The sequence below is a fragment of the Poeciliopsis prolifica genome, unplaced genomic scaffold (genome assembly GCF_027474105.1).
Source record: "Poeciliopsis prolifica strain line A6 unplaced genomic scaffold, Auburn_PproV2 SCAFFOLD021, whole genome shotgun sequence".
Classification (NCBI taxonomy): domain Eukaryota; kingdom Metazoa; phylum Chordata; class Actinopteri; order Cyprinodontiformes; family Poeciliidae; genus Poeciliopsis; species Poeciliopsis prolifica.
This window is the reverse complement of record NW_026562396.1, coordinates 9,203,821-9,220,400: the sequence shown is the minus strand read 5'-3', so window position 1 is coordinate 9,220,400 and position 16,580 is coordinate 9,203,821. Positions and strand designations below refer to the sequence as shown.

The window sequence follows — 16,580 nt, the reverse complement described above, 5'->3', positions numbered from 1 at the left end:
AGCATTATGGTACTTACTTTGATTTCTTCAGCCCTGCAGTGGTCGTCAATGGCGTCAGTTATTTATTTATTTATTTATTTTGTGAAGTGCCTTGACGTGACGTGTGTTATGAATTGGTGCTATATAAGTAACCTGAATTGAAATGAATTGATGCCTGAACGAGGGACCAGCTGACTGTGGCTTTCATGCAGAAAGAAGACCTGGTGCCCCCTAGTGGGCTACTTGGATGTAAGTCATATGATTTATTTTCCTAACTTTTTTTTTAATCACAGGCTTAAACACAAAAAAACACCCGCTGTTTGTTATCAAAAACACGTCAACATCAAAATCAGAACCAGCAGATTTTCCCGGCCACTAAAGGTTTTCCATGCATTCATAATGCATTCTTAAAAATTATCTCTCATAATGCAGTAAGCAGGAAATCTGTAGATCTATGTGTCTCTACAGTTCTTTTCATTGCACAAACAAAATTGATGGGGAAATTATTTATTTATTTATTTATTTTTGACAATCTGTGTATCAAATAGTTTGTATAAGTATACAGAATATTGGCTAAGCTTCCCCCTCCCCCCTTTTATCCATTTCTTTATTTTTGTTGCACACTTTCAACATGTTTTTCACAACATCCACAAGGGGGTGCTGTTGCTCCCTCACTTCCAACCGACTCGTACGCTGAATCACTGAGCTTCTCCTGCGTTTATCACTCATGAAATTATTTCATTCACAACATGGTGAGAAAAAAAAAGTCTTGTTACAAGTGAAATACCCTGCTACTGAAACAAGCTAGTTTTTGTGAGTATTAAATGATTATTGGCTTAAAAACAAGCTACAGTATCTTGCTGCAAAGTTCATTGCAAGTTAGTTTTGTTTTATTTGAAGTGAACTCATCTAGTTGCTCCAGGAAGGAGGACCAAAAATACTTGGTAAGATTTTGAGTTTTTGAAGTGTTTATTCACTCAAAACTTCACACATTTATTCATTTTTTTTTTCTCTGACTCATTGGAAACCCTGTGATTATATCCAACTGGCAATTATTTTGCTTTCAAATGCATCAACTAATCACAACAAATTGAAGAAATACACAATGAATCAGCTGTTGACCTTGGACAACCAAATAATTTCTTGTCCCTTTTCTAATACCTCTTAGGTGTATAACTTTTATAACTTAAGTAAGGTCTATATATGAGCTTTATGCTTTGTTGACATATAGGCCTGGTTTAGTGCAAAGATAGCAGGTTGTGTAAACTACATTGTGTTGACTTTTTGTTTTTATCTAAAAACTTTACGAATCCACTTGAAATAAATAAATGAACAGCCTACTGTTTGTCAAAAAGTAGAAATAAAAATATGGAGTAATAATAAAGTAAAACTAATTTTAAAAAATACCTAAAATGATCACGTTTTTATGAGTGCCGAGATCAAATATCATCACCATTGTGCAGCAATCCTGCCAACAATCCTCAAACAATTAAGATGCCCCATCAGGACTGATTCAATAGCATCTGAGGGAGGGACGATCCATCAGGTGAAGTGTGGACTCAGCAGACAGGGCGTCCATTTCTCATTGCGTCTCTCTGAATTGTTCCTGCGATTTAGGCTCCAGCGCAGTGCCTGCTGATGCAGAGCAAGTCCACTGAGGACATTATTTTGGGACGCCTCTTAATCACAAGGTCCACTGGGAAGAAGAGGGTCATGATGCATTTGTGCTCAGGAAAAATAATCAAACGCGGATGAAGAAGATAAGTAACGTCGCTTCCCCGAATACAGAAGACTGGATGTTTGCTTTTCTGTGAAATGTTTATATATATATATATATCTATATATAGATATATAGATATATAGATATGTAGATATGTATGTATATATGTATATATAGATAGATAGATAGATAGATAGATAGATAGATAGATAGATAGATAGATAGATAGATAGATAGATAGATAGATAGATAGATAGATAGATAGATAGATAGATAGATAGATAGATAGATAGATAGATAGATAGATAGATAGATAGATAGATAGATAGATAGATAGATAGATAGATAGATAGATAGATAGATAGATAGATAGATAGATAGATAGATAGATAGATAGATAGATAGATAGATAGATAGATAGATAGATAGATAGATTGTCTGAAGGATCAACATGCTCTACAGCTACTAATAAGATGAATGAAGATGCACTAAAAATATTTCAGAAGTTCAGGCGAATCACTCATTAACCGGAGTTACTTAAATAAAGGAAATGTAAAAGTACTTTTTAGGGTTTTGTGTTTTTTGTTTGGTACCAGAAGTACGGGACGTCTCCTGAATTGATATTAGGCTTAGTGTCAAATTGTATTCTCCAAAAAAAAATAATGAGCATCATCAAGATCTATCATTGATTCTTGATGACAGATTGGTGGTGTGGCACCACTGCCATTGAGATTAACCACAGCTGATCTCAAGAGTCAGACCTGAATAGAATTAACATGAGGAATCTGCCTAAAAACAGGAAGCAGGTGAGCAACTATCAAAAACAAACACTTTATTTACCAAAGAAATTAAAGATCAGATGAAAAAAAATATATGCTAGTATAGAGAAGATTGCACACCAGATCTTAAGAATTTGTTTGACACCAATGAGTGTATATTTCTTTATTTTGTGACGGAGGTGACAAAATAAAAACTGCATATTTCTTACAATATGCAGTTTGGTCCCATTTTTGAGAAATTTTAAAAGGACAAAATGCAGTTTTTCCCCCTGAAGCATTTTCCATACAACCGCGTTCAGAATCATGTGGAGTAGCATTGAAAACAGGTAGACTTCTGATAACTCCAAATCAAAAACTTCCAGAAACATCAAATTAATCCCATGTCAGTGAAATGGTTTAAAAAAAAAAAAAAACAGGCCATGGGATTCACATTACTGAAAATGAAATAATTTTAAAAAAGAACAATTTCCATTCATCGGTACCAATGTCGAATGTTGCGTGTATAAATATAAACACCTAGAAGGTCCCAGAAATGCTCTGTATCAGTGCGTGTTTGTTTTGCGTGAACAAAGCAGTGGAACATGTCTGTTTGCAGCTCCTCGGTGAAACAGGTGTTCAGATCCTAAAGCCCAGCAGGGGTGTGAAAATGAGGGTAGGGGGATGGTGGCGTTTTCATCTCCTGCTATAAAATGTCTGCTTTATAGATGCCAGACTGGGTGCTATTATCTTTGAATGGTTGAAGGCTCCACTTAATGAAGCTTTTTTGTGTTTTTTTTTGTCGTCTCTCCAGCTACTTCTGCTACATCATGGAACCGTTTCCTGTACACTCTGCCACGCCCTTCATTTGACAAGAGGAAGATATTTCTAACTCTGGACTCTGTTTGCCTGAATTCTGCACTCAGGAAAGAGTAATCATTACCAGTATTGCTTTTGTAAGAGATCTATAGAAGATAACATATAATGCTGTGCTTCAATTCAATTTGCCATAGAATATATTTTTATGTTTTAGAAAAGACAGACAGACTGAGGGTCTCACACATCCGTAATGTCAGTAGCTGCCAGCAAAGCAAACTGGCTTTTACTTTAATAAATAAAACTATAATTTGAAAGCTGCTTATTCCTTTTACTCTGCTAATTTATGTCTGATATTAACATTATCCTTGATGACCTGAAGCATGTAAGGGTGACAAAAAGCAAAAGCACACAAGAAATCAGTAATGGGTCAAATACTTCCATGTCAGCACACATCCTGATGTTTGAGGGTTTGTGTCAGCAGATGGCAGCAAAACCTTTTCAAACAACTATCCTCAACTCCCTTTCAGAATCCAAAATTGTCGCGACTTTGATTTATGCATTTGTTTTATTTTTTCAGCACTGTGTGGGCAGTTGGAACCTCATGATTTTATTATTATCATTTATTATTATTTTATTATTATCTAAAAGCAATAGAGACCCAAAACAGATGGACAAAAATGAGCAAAATGTAAATTTTCCGTAATAGATCCTTTATGTAGCCAATCAAATATTCCACTTTAGTATAAATTTGTGCTCTTCAAAGATTCCAAACATATTTTAATGTTGGGATTCTAATGTTACTCACTGGCAGGTGCTACTGGAGCTAACCAGACTATAAGATGGTGCTCACTGTGGCATCGCAGCAAGAAAGTTACTGTTTTCTGTTGAAACTCCAGCAGTCACACTCACCCAGTACATCTGGAGCGTTGATCAACTGCGATGGTCATGTGGTCTTTCCAACTTATAACTGGACTCCTGAGGTCCAGAGTTCAAATCCTGGACGAGCCCCCACAATGTTTTGACTTGGCTCCAGAACCATGACAAATAAAGGAAGTCAATGCATGGAATAACTCAAAATTAGATTTATATGAGCAAAGGATGTGAACGGCAAGGATGTGAAGTTGTTCTGGAGACACTGGCCAGCTGCCTTCAGTTCTGATCAGCACCAATTAGAAGCACAAAGATATTAGAGAGACCCGGGGGAAAGGCCTTGGGCTGACGCAAAGACACAAAGGGTTTCTGGAAAGCGTTGACAGCCCAATTAATGGATCTACAGTATTTTTCTGTATGAGATTAGAACACTGCAGTAATATAGATACTGGGCGTGTCAATACATCTGATTCTGTCAAAGCTTTATTTATTGAATTTCTGCCTGCATCACTGAAAGTAGAGTTGATATGCGCTGCATGTGATAGCCTACTTGGGGGAAAGAAAGCGGTGCATTTTGTGCAAGAATGCAAAAAGAAAAATAAACAAATAATTCAAACAAGCGTCTTCCAGATAAGCACGCCATAAATAATATGTGTATGTCATTTGTCACTCGGTCTTGAGTTAGTTGCTTTATCCAAGCATAATCCCTTTTCACATATTCAGACACTACCATGCACATTTCATTTATCTATTTTTTTTACATTTATTTAAAATTCTTACTTTCTTTAAATATATTCACATCATTCCTGTCATTTATGTTAATTATAATGTAATCCTCAAGTGTTTTCTGTTCAGTGTTATTATTTTTTTTTTCACAGATTCTTATTTGCAAACAATTATAAAAGTAACATTTCCTTTGACATCAGAGTTGTGCACTATGTAGATTGGTGTTACCACATCAAAACCCAACAGAACATAATTAAAATATGCAGCAAGTTTTAAACTGTAAAAAAAAAAAAAGAAAAAAGAAAAAAATCAGCACATGTACTTTTGGTTAAGAAAACAAAAAGACAAAATAAATGAAATGCTAACTCTTCTGCCCTAATTCCAGTGATATAGAGAAGACAGTCGGAGACAGATTTTTTTCAGTCTGACCTAGTTTATCTTTTTTAATTTCATCGGACATTTTAACCCCTGTGTAAGCTTAGTGGCAACAGAAAGAAAACAGTGAAGAAAAAAAAACATAGCAAGCAGATAATGCAAGATTCAGAGGAGGAAGCACACAAGAGGAAAGAACCTTTGCCACATGTAGAAAAGTAAAATTAGCTTGCAGCCGGGAGCAATCATTGAAATTACTTCCTGAACTGTGGAGGCTCTTTGTTTACAACAGGACTACATGAAATTTCATTTTTAGTCTCCTGTAATTAGTTCTACATGTGGAGTCTCAACACTTCCAACCTGGTAAATATCAAGCATTGTTTGCAAACTATAGGCACGAGTCTTGAATAGGTCATTTGCACCCGTTGAACTTTTGCTCTTTTAATCAGGGTTTAAGCATAAGCCCAGATATATTTACTGGATCAAATTTTTAAAATTCTTAAAAGTGTGGTGTACCTCCACTTTACAGACATTGGTGGCTTTTGACCAGATAAACAGTAAAGCATAAGATAATAACGAAACAAATTGCATACTGACAGATGCACCTGACAATCTTGTGCCATTTAAATTTAAAGAGGCAATGCTGTATATTGGACAGCCGAATGGTTGCCACGGGAGATTAAAGGATTTCTCAAACATGCATAGAAGAATCAAGGCAACGCTCCATATATGTTGTTAATGAGGGGATAACATTATAACATGATGACAATCTTGAAAAAGTTGATTTTACATAAAAAGCCTCCCTTTTAATGACTAACATCTGACAAATCTAAGGAATTTTGTATGAAAAAGCCCCATAAAATCTCAGCTCTTGCTGTTTCTAGGTTAAGCTCACAGTGATCAATCACATTGCTGAGCGAGACGAAACCTTTGAAAAGGTCACGCTGTGTTAAATGCCACTTTGAAATGGCAAAGCCAGTTAGCGGAGATTACATCTCGGAGCGTGTCCAAAGTGGCTGCTCTGTCTGTGGCGAGCTCCAATGGCTGCTATCTTTGCACTTTATCTGCAAGTGACTGAAAGATACATTGACCTCAGTAACAAACTTGGCTGCTGGAGCGCAGAGCCTACACAACCCAACAAATTTAACACTGACCGACAGACGTGTGTGAGCGTAACACGTATCCATGCAAAATGTAATTAGCATTCTGTTGATTTATCTGCTTCAGACATGAGGCTAGAATTTTAAAAAGATAAACTGGTTCCAGTCTGGAGCCAAAGATTGTCACAATAATATAAACCGCACTCATCTAAGAGATTATGAGCAAATGCTACTGGATGTTTTCAGCAGAATCTGAAAATAAATAAATAAATGAATCCATCGCATCTTTTTTTTAAATACGTTGTCTAAAATGTGAACTTTCTCAATGACTTAGATTTCTTCTGATTTCTCCGGGTAGTTCTTAAAAATGTTGAGCTTTGCCAAGCGCTGCTACATCTGTGGGCTGTTTGCTGCAAAAACACACAAATATGAAGTATTTAACTTCTCCATTTTGGTGCAAATCACTTATTACACCTGAAATAAGTGTAACATTTACACTTACAAGTAAGCTGGCTTACAAGTAATTGTTCAGGAAGATATAAGAACCTGTTTTAAGTAAATCATTCTTTAGTACTGGTTTTTGAAGGGTAACAGTTCCACTGGCAGATTGCTTCACTTATAACTGGACAGGTGAAACAACCAGTAAAACCAGCACGTTTTAATCAATATCAAGAAATTACTGACTTCAAACGAGCTCGTAAATGTTGCTGAAAAGTTACTTGCAGGTTAGTTTTGTTTTCATTCGTGACGTTCAGATATTTGCACTAGAAACTACAGACAAAAGTACTTGGTAAGACTCTGTGTGCTTTGCAGTGCGGATGCCGAATCCATCGCGCTGCCTTAAATCTAAAGCGGCCCGTTTCTGCTCATTGTTCGGGCCCTGTTGATGTTGTGAAGAGCCCTGAGAGGACATTTGTTGTCAACTCACACAATAAACTCAGACTTCCCTCTTCTCAGTGGCGCTGCACCAGAGGTTCGGCTGCGACCTCCAGCGCTCTGAACTGTCCATAACTGTCTGCACCGAGCACAGAGTTCAGCTCTGAGCTCTGAGGTCACCTGTACTGTGTGTGTGTAAGGTTGGAAATGTTGGACCCGTCTCCACCGAGTGCTCAGGAGTGTCAGCTGCCAGCTGCCAAAATGACAGAAGGCCTTCAGGTTTTTGTGTCACCGTTTCAAGAAATGAAAAGGTCAAACATGGATAACAATCGGTTGGCAACACAGATCATCCTGGTTACGTTAAATGGGAGTGAGCAAAGATTTAACCTACAGAAAGAGCAGTTCTTTTCTGTTTTTCTTTTTTTGTTTTGGGGGGGCGGGGGCAGATTTTATTTTATTTATTTAAGCAGAAATAACAGGAAGTTAGGCAATAACTTTTGGGACCTCTGCTCAAAAGGCAGGACTACTTCAGCTAAATAAAAAACAGCAATCCAACAAATTACCCACATAAGAGTGTAATAATTTTGGGGGGGAAGTGGCACTCAAGCACTGACTAAAAGTTTGATTGTAACATCTGATGATATTTTTTAAAATGATATAATCAGACACACAACAGTATCATGTTGCATGCTCACTCTGGCACTTTTAAAAGATAAAGTAAAATGAAGAAATCTGAAAAAATAAGTTGTATTGAGACTGAAGACAGACGTGGGCGCAGGTATCCTGTTAACTTGGTTAGTTTCCATGCAAGACTCATGCACTCATATCCAGCTTTGTTCAGTTCCTGCTGTAGACTGAAGAAAGAAAATAGTAAACATGAAATGATCTTTAGAAAATGAGTAATGTTTTGCTTTTCTTTTGCGAAAGGCAAATGTTTTCCAGACAAAATTGTCAGTTAAATCTTTTTCTATGTTTTGGTTTAAAAAAAAAACTAAAAAAAACTATTTGCATATTTAGTTTTTTGTTCAGCATCTACAAATAAAAGAAATCACAACAACATTATTTTTATGTTTTTATTTTAAATAAGAATCCAATTTTGTCTTTCTTTCTGTCTGACTGATCTGAAGGTGTTTAGTTTTAGTTTCATTTGTGATTATTACTTCTGTTATTATTATTTTAGATGTTCCATTTTAGTTTATTCCCTGCTGATAGATTAGAATTAGATTATTCTGTCCTTGGTTCTTGCTCAGATTTGTTATTTTTCATTCATTGTTCACATCATTTTCAGCTCCCTTCCTTTAGTTTCCTCCACTGTTTTTGTCTCTCACCTCGACCTCAACCTGCTATTTGCAGCTGCTTCCGATTCCCTTGTTTTGTCTCCACCTGCTTCTTTCTCCAGCTTCATCTACTCACCTCTAATTAGCTCTTCTGATTCTCCACTCCCTTCTCAGTGTGCATATTCCTCTTTCTGCTACATTTCACTCGTGATTTCTTTTAGTTGTTACATTAAGTATTTGTATTTGTCAATGAAAAAAACTTTCATTAAATTAAATGAAATATTTTCCTTTCAGCGTGGATTATTCTGATAGGGATAAAGAGTGGAATCACTTTCACTGTGAGCCAAAAGCAGCCAGTTGTTGTGATCAGCACACATTAATCTTACGTTAGCATGGCTGTTGAACAAAGCAGCTGTTGTTCCATGAGCTACACCGAACCACATCTGTCTGCTGACGAAACCGGGAGAACACGATGCGTCGCCCACTCACCAGACGGAACATGATGCAGGTGGACAGATCACTGATCTGTCAGACTTTTGGGCATCAGCCAGCCGACGGGGAGAAGCATGGTTCCAAGGCAGAAAACCCAACATCTTGTTTTAAATCAGAGCTGTGTGGGGAAAATCTGGACGCTTAATTTCAGCCAAAATTAGCAGCTCAGCTCAAGCGTGACTGATATAGACCCTAGCAGGTGACCCCACACATAAAAACAACAGCTCAGTCATGGGTCACTACAGCTCTCTGTAATCCTCCCCCCTGTTCCTCCATTAAGCCAGAGGATGTCCTGTCGTCTTGTTTGTCCTTGACCGGAACTGCTGACTGGACTGGTGAGACCGCTCTGGATGTCACTGTTACAATGTGTACACAGGAGTGAAAAGCTAAAGGTCAGCTGACACTCTTTTAGAGGAGAGGTACAAAGAGTTGGTAAAGTAATCGTGCCTCTTGATAATTTTGTGTTTTTTACAGATTGTCTCAATGTATTTTGTTGTGAAAGAACACAAAGTAGTTAGCACCGCAATACATTAGATCTGCTATTGTTGTATCAACCTTGGTTCCAGATTTTTCAGGTCTTCTGGTTCTGGTTCTGCTCTGTATCCCCTGAACCAGAGCCAAACATGGAGAGGCAGCATTCAGCTTCTAAGCACCACAAATCTAGGAACCAACTTCCCAGAAAACTGCAAAACATCTGAAACACTGTTCCTTTAAGTCAAGATAAAAAAATAAAATAAAAAAAAAGCAGTTTGGAGTTGCTTTCGATTCATAATTACCGGAACACTGATCAGGATATTTGATGATGATTATTCTTGATGATGGCATTTGACAAAGCACAAGGCTTATTGCTCATTCCATAAGCGACTGCATTATGTTTCTATCATGCAAAACACTTTGTACCGCCTTGGTGCTAAAATGTGGTGGGTAAGTAAACTTAACTTTGCTTAAACTTGAATTGAAACTGAATTGCTGCCAGTCGTTGGCTGCTAAAAGTTTTACTGTCTGCCCAGATCTCACACAGCCTGGCATCGGCCCACAACTGTTTGGACCTCCAGCTGTGTCCATGTCCTTGCATGTGTCAAAACGTGGGTCAAGAAGGGGTTAGCTTAGTTGGAGTTAGCTACAAATCACTTTCATTTCTGGTAGTTTAGTTTCATTTCTGAAAGCAGAAGCAGAATAACTAACTGGTTAGGTTTTTGTGATTAATTATTTTCACAATCAAATCTGATTGGATGACTAATAGACATCCTCTGGATGTGCAAAGCTGGATGACACAACGGAGACGGAAGTGGTTCTACAAAGTATTCATCACCAAAACAGTTCCATGTTTTTATTTGCAAAAATATTGAAAAAAAATCTTTCATTATGCAATGAGAGATTGCATAATGAGTGCATTTTATTATTTATCACATAAAATCTAAATAAAATGCACATTAAGGCTGTAAATGTATAGAAAAAGTATGTATGGGGGTGAATACTTTTGCAAAGAACTCAGTTTAGATGAGCTAATATGTGAGTTAAAGGGGCAGTATTATGAAAAATCAACTTTTTGAACTTTACATCATGTTATAATCATATTCCCTCATCAAAAACATTCCTTTAGTGTTGCTTTGATTCTTTGGTGCATGTTTGAGAAATCCTTTAATCTCCCATGGCACAACGTTCAGCTGTGCAAGACACCCGAGTGGAGCTAGCCCCGCCTTCAGGGTCGCAGCTCCTCCTCAGGGCTGCAGTTTAGCACCTCACAGAGAAGTGACTTCCCCTCACAGCTCCTTCAGACTAGTCAGTAGCAATTAGCAAACACCTGGTAGAACTGCACATCTGCTGAGCTCATTATACGAGCTGCTTCCCAGCTGGTAAAAACGTTGTTAAAAGGCTAATAGAGGAACCATGTTGTGATGACTTCCTGAAGGCGGAGCTTCAGAAGGAAGAGGAGTTTTTAAAGAGACAGCGGCCCAATTTCAAGGCGTTAAATTAGGAAGTAAAATTACTGTTCAGTCATATTTGATACACAAAGCATTTTTATGACAACTGAAGGTAACAAAGTTACTTGATTGTACTATGAAATGATACCATGTGTTTGAAAAGCACATAATACTGCCTGGGTATGTACCCCGAGCAGTTCTTTAAGCTTTTTAATGACCAAACGCTGAAGCCATTTACAGACACAGCCTGTATATAAGATGTACAGTGAGAACAATAAACTCATTACCCACCTTCAAATCTAATGAGTGATAAATATCCTTTCACACACGCATATGGGTGTTAGTGTGAGTCCAGGAACAATGACAAATAAAAGTTGCATTTCTTGCTTTTGTTTCTCTTCACATATTGCTTTCTGTGCCCCCCCATCGTCAGTGGCTGCATGCATTCAGAGCCTGCTGTCGGTGGACTTTTGCTCATTTGGTTCACAGCTGCCGTCCCTTCCGCCCTTCGCAGATCCTCCAGCCAGAGCGCATTTCAGGGGCTCTGCCGCCGCCGGCTTGGCGTCCGGCCCGGAGATCACGGTGGCCCTGCTGTAGCAGCTCCTCGGCCTCCTGTTGAAGCGCACAGTGAAGAGGCCGTAGATGATGGGGTCCAAGCAGGTGTTGAAAAGCCCGAAGATAAACAGGATGTGGGTGAGGGAGTGCGAGACTTTCCCCTCCAGGTCGTCGGGGAAGAACCAGTACCAGAGACCCAGCAGGTAGTACGGAGTCCAGCAGACGATGAAGGAGACCACGATGACGATGCTCATCTTCAGAGTTCTCATCCGAGCTTTTGGGATGTTGTTCTTTGAGCAGCGAAGACGCGGTTCATCAGAGGACACTAAAGGGAAAAAACAAGAGGTTGCAGTAAACTCAATGAATAATGGCTTCTCTTTTACCTTTTTATCATTACATTCATGATAGATTGTCCAATTAGATTGTTATAAAGTAAGAGTGCAGACTTTTAATATGAGGCTTGGCTAAAGCATCTTCTGATTTTCATTCAGCATTCAGGTTCCTTAAGTTAACACCTAAAACAGAGTATTATGGCCATAATGAGAACAAATAAAATAATAATGAATACATTTATGAGAATAAAGTAATAAAATTCATGTTAGTGAACCAGAAAAGATAAAAATATTAGACTTAGTAAACATGAGTGAAACAAAAATCTCTAACTATTTCTACATTGATATTCCATCTATGTCCTCTTTCTTGTCTTCATTTAGGACTAGGTCTCAGGAAGTGAACGCTGTTTGGTTTGCGTAGCTACCATTCTTCTTTGTCATCTGCTTGGAGATGTGGATGAAGATCCGGCTGTAGCAGATGATCATGATGGCCAGAGGCAGCAGGAAGAGCCAGGAGAAGGTGAACATGTTGTAGGCCGTTTCCTGCCAGTGAGTGACGAAGCTCCCCCTAGTGGTGCACTGAGTGAAGTTTGCTGGGTAGGTGATGGTCACGTTGTGGAAAATGAAGACCTGTGGAAGCAGGTGAGAATGAACGTGAGATTCCAACTTTGACAACGAGAGTATAATCAAGTCATTTCTTAGCTTGCACCTAAAATGTTATGTCTGCTCACTATTATTTCTGACAAAAATGTCTCTGGACAGAAAAAAAAATCTTTATTAGACCAAGAAGTTTAAATCTTTCCAAGTGAATTTGTACAAAACCTCAACATCGACATAGTTGGCAGACGATACTTTGTTCTTAAGTTTGAAAGCATAATTTTGAATCCATCAGATGTGCATATTTTCACGAGTCCAGCAGTCAAAAGTTACAATAGAAAAAAAAGAAACTTCCGTCACATTTAAATATATTTATATATACTATTACATATTATATCAGCCTGCATCTAAAATCTCTGATGCATTCCTCTCCAGCACTTAGTCCACCCCAGGATTTCTATCCTGCAGTGCTTGTATCCAGTAAGCAGACCAACTGGGTAATAATAAATGGCCCAGTTCTTCTCCTACCTTTTTGTTGTTTATTATTGTTCTCTGTTTCGGTAACATGACTTGATCAAGGCTTTTCTAACATTCTACACTTCAAAATAAGTCGTAAAATCATGTATGATTCATTCTGATATTGTTTTGGCTCAAAATCGGTATTGGCTAATTCTCAAAGCTGCAATATCGATATGGTATCAGAAGTAAAAACGTACTGGCAGACTGCACTGTAATTGCAGAAAATGTAGTTCAGTGCTTCAGCCGAGGGCAACTGGACACAAGCTTTTGATATTTGTCTTATCCTATAAACCTGCATTTCTCTGCAAAAGCACAAAGCCTCATGAATTCCTTTTGGTTTAGTTTCTAGTGCAAATATCTGAGTTCGCTTGAAATAAGACAACACCAACATACAAATAACTTTCAGCAAGAAACTTGTTTTAAGTCAACAATTCATTAATATTGATGAAAAAGTTCTAGTTACAAGTGAAATACTCTCCCAGTGGAACCAAAGATTCCCCTTAAATCACCTTCTTAAAAATAATGGCCCAAGTCATTTTCTGCCAAGTGATTTTTACAAAAATTAACCCCTTTTTATTGCCAGAAGATGATGTAGGCAAAAAATTACTGAGAAAAGATGACCTGGGCCATTATTTTAGGAAGGTGGCGATATTATGAGTTAAAAATATCTTGTTCAGGTGGCAGATTATTATTTCACTTAAAACTAGAAGATTTTCATGAATATTAAGGAATAACTGACTTGAGACCAGCTCCCATTTCTTGCTGCAAAGTTACCTGTAAGTTAGTTTTGACTTTTATCAAGTGAACTAAGATATTTGCACTAGAAACTAGATCAAAATGACTCAGGAACGCTTTGTGTTTTTGCAGTGTGATCTATGTTCTTCGATTCCATCGGCTGATCACTTCATGCTTCCTCACCTGAGGGACGGAGAGCAGAGCGCTCATTACCCACGCCACCGTCAGCATGACCCGGTTCCTCTTCGGAGCCATGCTGGTCTGCAGGGGGTCGAGGATCGCCGACTGCCTGTCCAGACTTATCACCACAGTGACAAAAGCGCAGGAGTACATGGCCTGCAGCTTGAGGAACATCAAGCACCTGCAGGCCAGGTCTCCGGCCAGCCACTGAACGGTGATGTTCCACGCGGCGTCCACGGGCATCACGATGAGGGTGACCAAGAGATCAGCCGCGGTCAAGTTCACGATCAGCACGCGCACGTGGGACCTGCGTCGGTGGCCCATGGCCGCCCAGAGCACTGCCACGTTGCAGAGGGTGGACACGCCACACAGGATGAAGGTGACGATCACTCTGACTTTCGCCGCCGTGGAAAACGTGGGCAGCTGCGGGGTCCCGTCCACGGCCGTCCAGGTGCAGCGGGGAGCCGAGAGGTCGCAGCTGGCGTTGAGGTCAGGTCCTGAGGCCTGCTGATACATGGCGACGGGGCCGGCGCAGCAGGACGAGGCGTTCATTTCCCGAGCCCTCAGCACGCAGTCAGCATTTTGCTCGGCGGCGCAGAGACTTGCCGAAGGGAAAGAGAGAAAACAGGACACAGTCATGTTCATAAAGTTTAAGGGGAAGATTTATCTGCATGGATTTGCATTTGCAAGAGGAGAAGTTAGAAATCAGCTGCGTGTGTGACACAGAGGCTGCCAGGGAGGGAGGAGCAGTCATCTGATGCTCACTGAGGTGGAAAGACACTCGGCTCTCACAAATCACATTAGGTGCATTTTCAGCACTTCCTGCAGCAACACCTGGAAACCAATCAAGACAAGTGAGCTGCACAGCACTGTCAGGAGGGAAAATGAGCTTAACAGGTTCAACAGAATCTCACTGCGCAGAAGGAACCTGCCAAGATTTTTGAGTGATTTCTAAATGCAGCTCCCATCACTACCACCTTAAGCCAGAACATGTTTAATGCATGGTACTTGTTTTTTTACAATTATGAAAGTAAGAAAGTAAAAGACTTGCTCTGAGCTTTGAAGAGTATTTAGTCATGAAGTTATCGAGTATTTATTCGAGTATTCAGCTGGTTTGATATTTCAGCTCATTCAGCAGATCTGTGGTCTAATTGCTTAAAAATATATATTTTTTTAATATTCATAGTAAACCTGTCAGGGGCAACACCAGCGCTCAGGAAGGACATTTCAAAAGGTCTCTGTCGTTTGTCGGTCTTGAAACAATTCAACCTGTTTTCTGTTGCTTATGTTCATCTACCATCCATAAGGACTGAGTCTGGTGTTGCTCAGAGAGTAAATGGTAAAAATATGGCTGGGGGAGGGTGCTTTATTTGGACACTTATCTTCATTAAAAGAAGATGGACCACATCTTCCACTGCAGTTTCAACATTACCAATATTTGTAGTTGTCTTTTTTTTTTTCTTTAAACCAAAAAACTGCAGTTTATCATCTGTTTATCACCTTTAATTGACAATCTGAAACTGGATAATTTCACACTGAACAGAGATTTAGTGTTCTTTTTTTTTAAACCACTAAATTTTACAGCCTTTTATGGCAACAGAGTTTGAGAAAAACAGGTAAACCTCAGTAAACAGGTCAAACCTGGGCAGAAATGTTCACTTTCATCACAGCATCTATGAAAACATTGTATTGTGCGCCAGCCGCTAAAGGTGTGAACTGAGTTATAGTCGAATAATATAGAGAAAGTAAATGAATGATAGAAACAATATTGATGTCAATCATACTCACATTAGCCCCCCAGGTGTTGGAAAACTGCAGGCAGACAAAACAAAATGAAATAAAATCCAGAGTAAACGATGCTCCAGACACGGCTGTGGATCCGTCCCGCGTGCTTCTTTCTGTTTAGTCTGTATATCCACAGAAAGTCCCAAGGTGTCCCCACGCAGATGTGTCCCTGCGCCAGAGACCAGAGAGGCAGCGTCCTTTACGTGCTTCCTTTCTCTCTCTCTCCCTCCGCCGGGCGCGCGCGTGTCAGAGGCTTGATTGGGGCGCGCGCACGAGCTTTTCCGCATCCCGCGCGACCGTCGGTCGGATCAATGGATGGAAACCCGAGCATAGCAGCGAAGTTTCTAATTTTAACCCCGCATTAAAACAGAAGGAAGAAAGAAAGAAAGAAAGAAAGAAGAAAGAATGAAGAAAAAGAAAGAAAGAAAGAAAGAAAGAAAGAAAGAGAGAGAGAAAGAAAGAAAGAGAGAGAGAAAGAAAGAAAGAGAGAAAGAAAAAGCTGTAATTGGTCTCCGCAGCCCATTAGCATCTCTGTCGTCGAGTTTAGACGGAACTGAACCGGGTCGTGACGAGGTAATGAGAGGAGGATTCAGATACTTGATACTTTTTGCTCTGAGTCTGAATTTTGATTTTTGTCAGGCCGAAAGACATTTGAACAATAATGGCCTCTATAGCCTTCAAACTGTTATTGCATTGGTTTTCCACTGCCTCCCCATCCAAACCGAAAGATGTTATTTCCAAGAAGACCCAATTCCACAGCACAAATAAATAAGAATACAAGCTGTAAGAAAACAGAAACAGTTTTCCATAATGTTTTTTCCTTTTCTTTACTTTTTAAGCTCCGTGATGGGTTGGCTTCCACTGTGCCCTCCATGCTATGAGTGGAAATATGAATCTTAGCTGGAGGCGTAATGTCGGCAGAGATTGCACTTCCTTTCTGTATCTGTGATTGTGCTGAGCTTCTTC

The 16,580-nt window shown here is 39.3% G+C and overlaps 1 protein-coding gene across 1 annotated transcript; it reads right to left on the bottom strand.

The window, feature by feature from the left end:
- Positions 1-11,239: 11,239 nt before the first annotated feature.
- On the bottom strand, positions 11,240-14,855 carry LOC129369495 (putative gonadotropin-releasing hormone II receptor). Its single transcript, XM_055044941.1, has 3 exons — positions 13,833-14,855; positions 12,224-12,428; positions 11,240-11,791 (listed from the first exon to the last, which is right to left on the bottom strand). Exons 1-3 carry the CDS (start codon positions 14,472-14,474, stop codon positions 11,358-11,360), a joined length of 1,281 nt encoding a protein of 426 aa, XP_054900916.1. The 5' UTR covers positions 14,475-14,855; the 3' UTR covers positions 11,240-11,357.
- Positions 14,856-16,580: the final 1,725 nt, after the last annotated feature.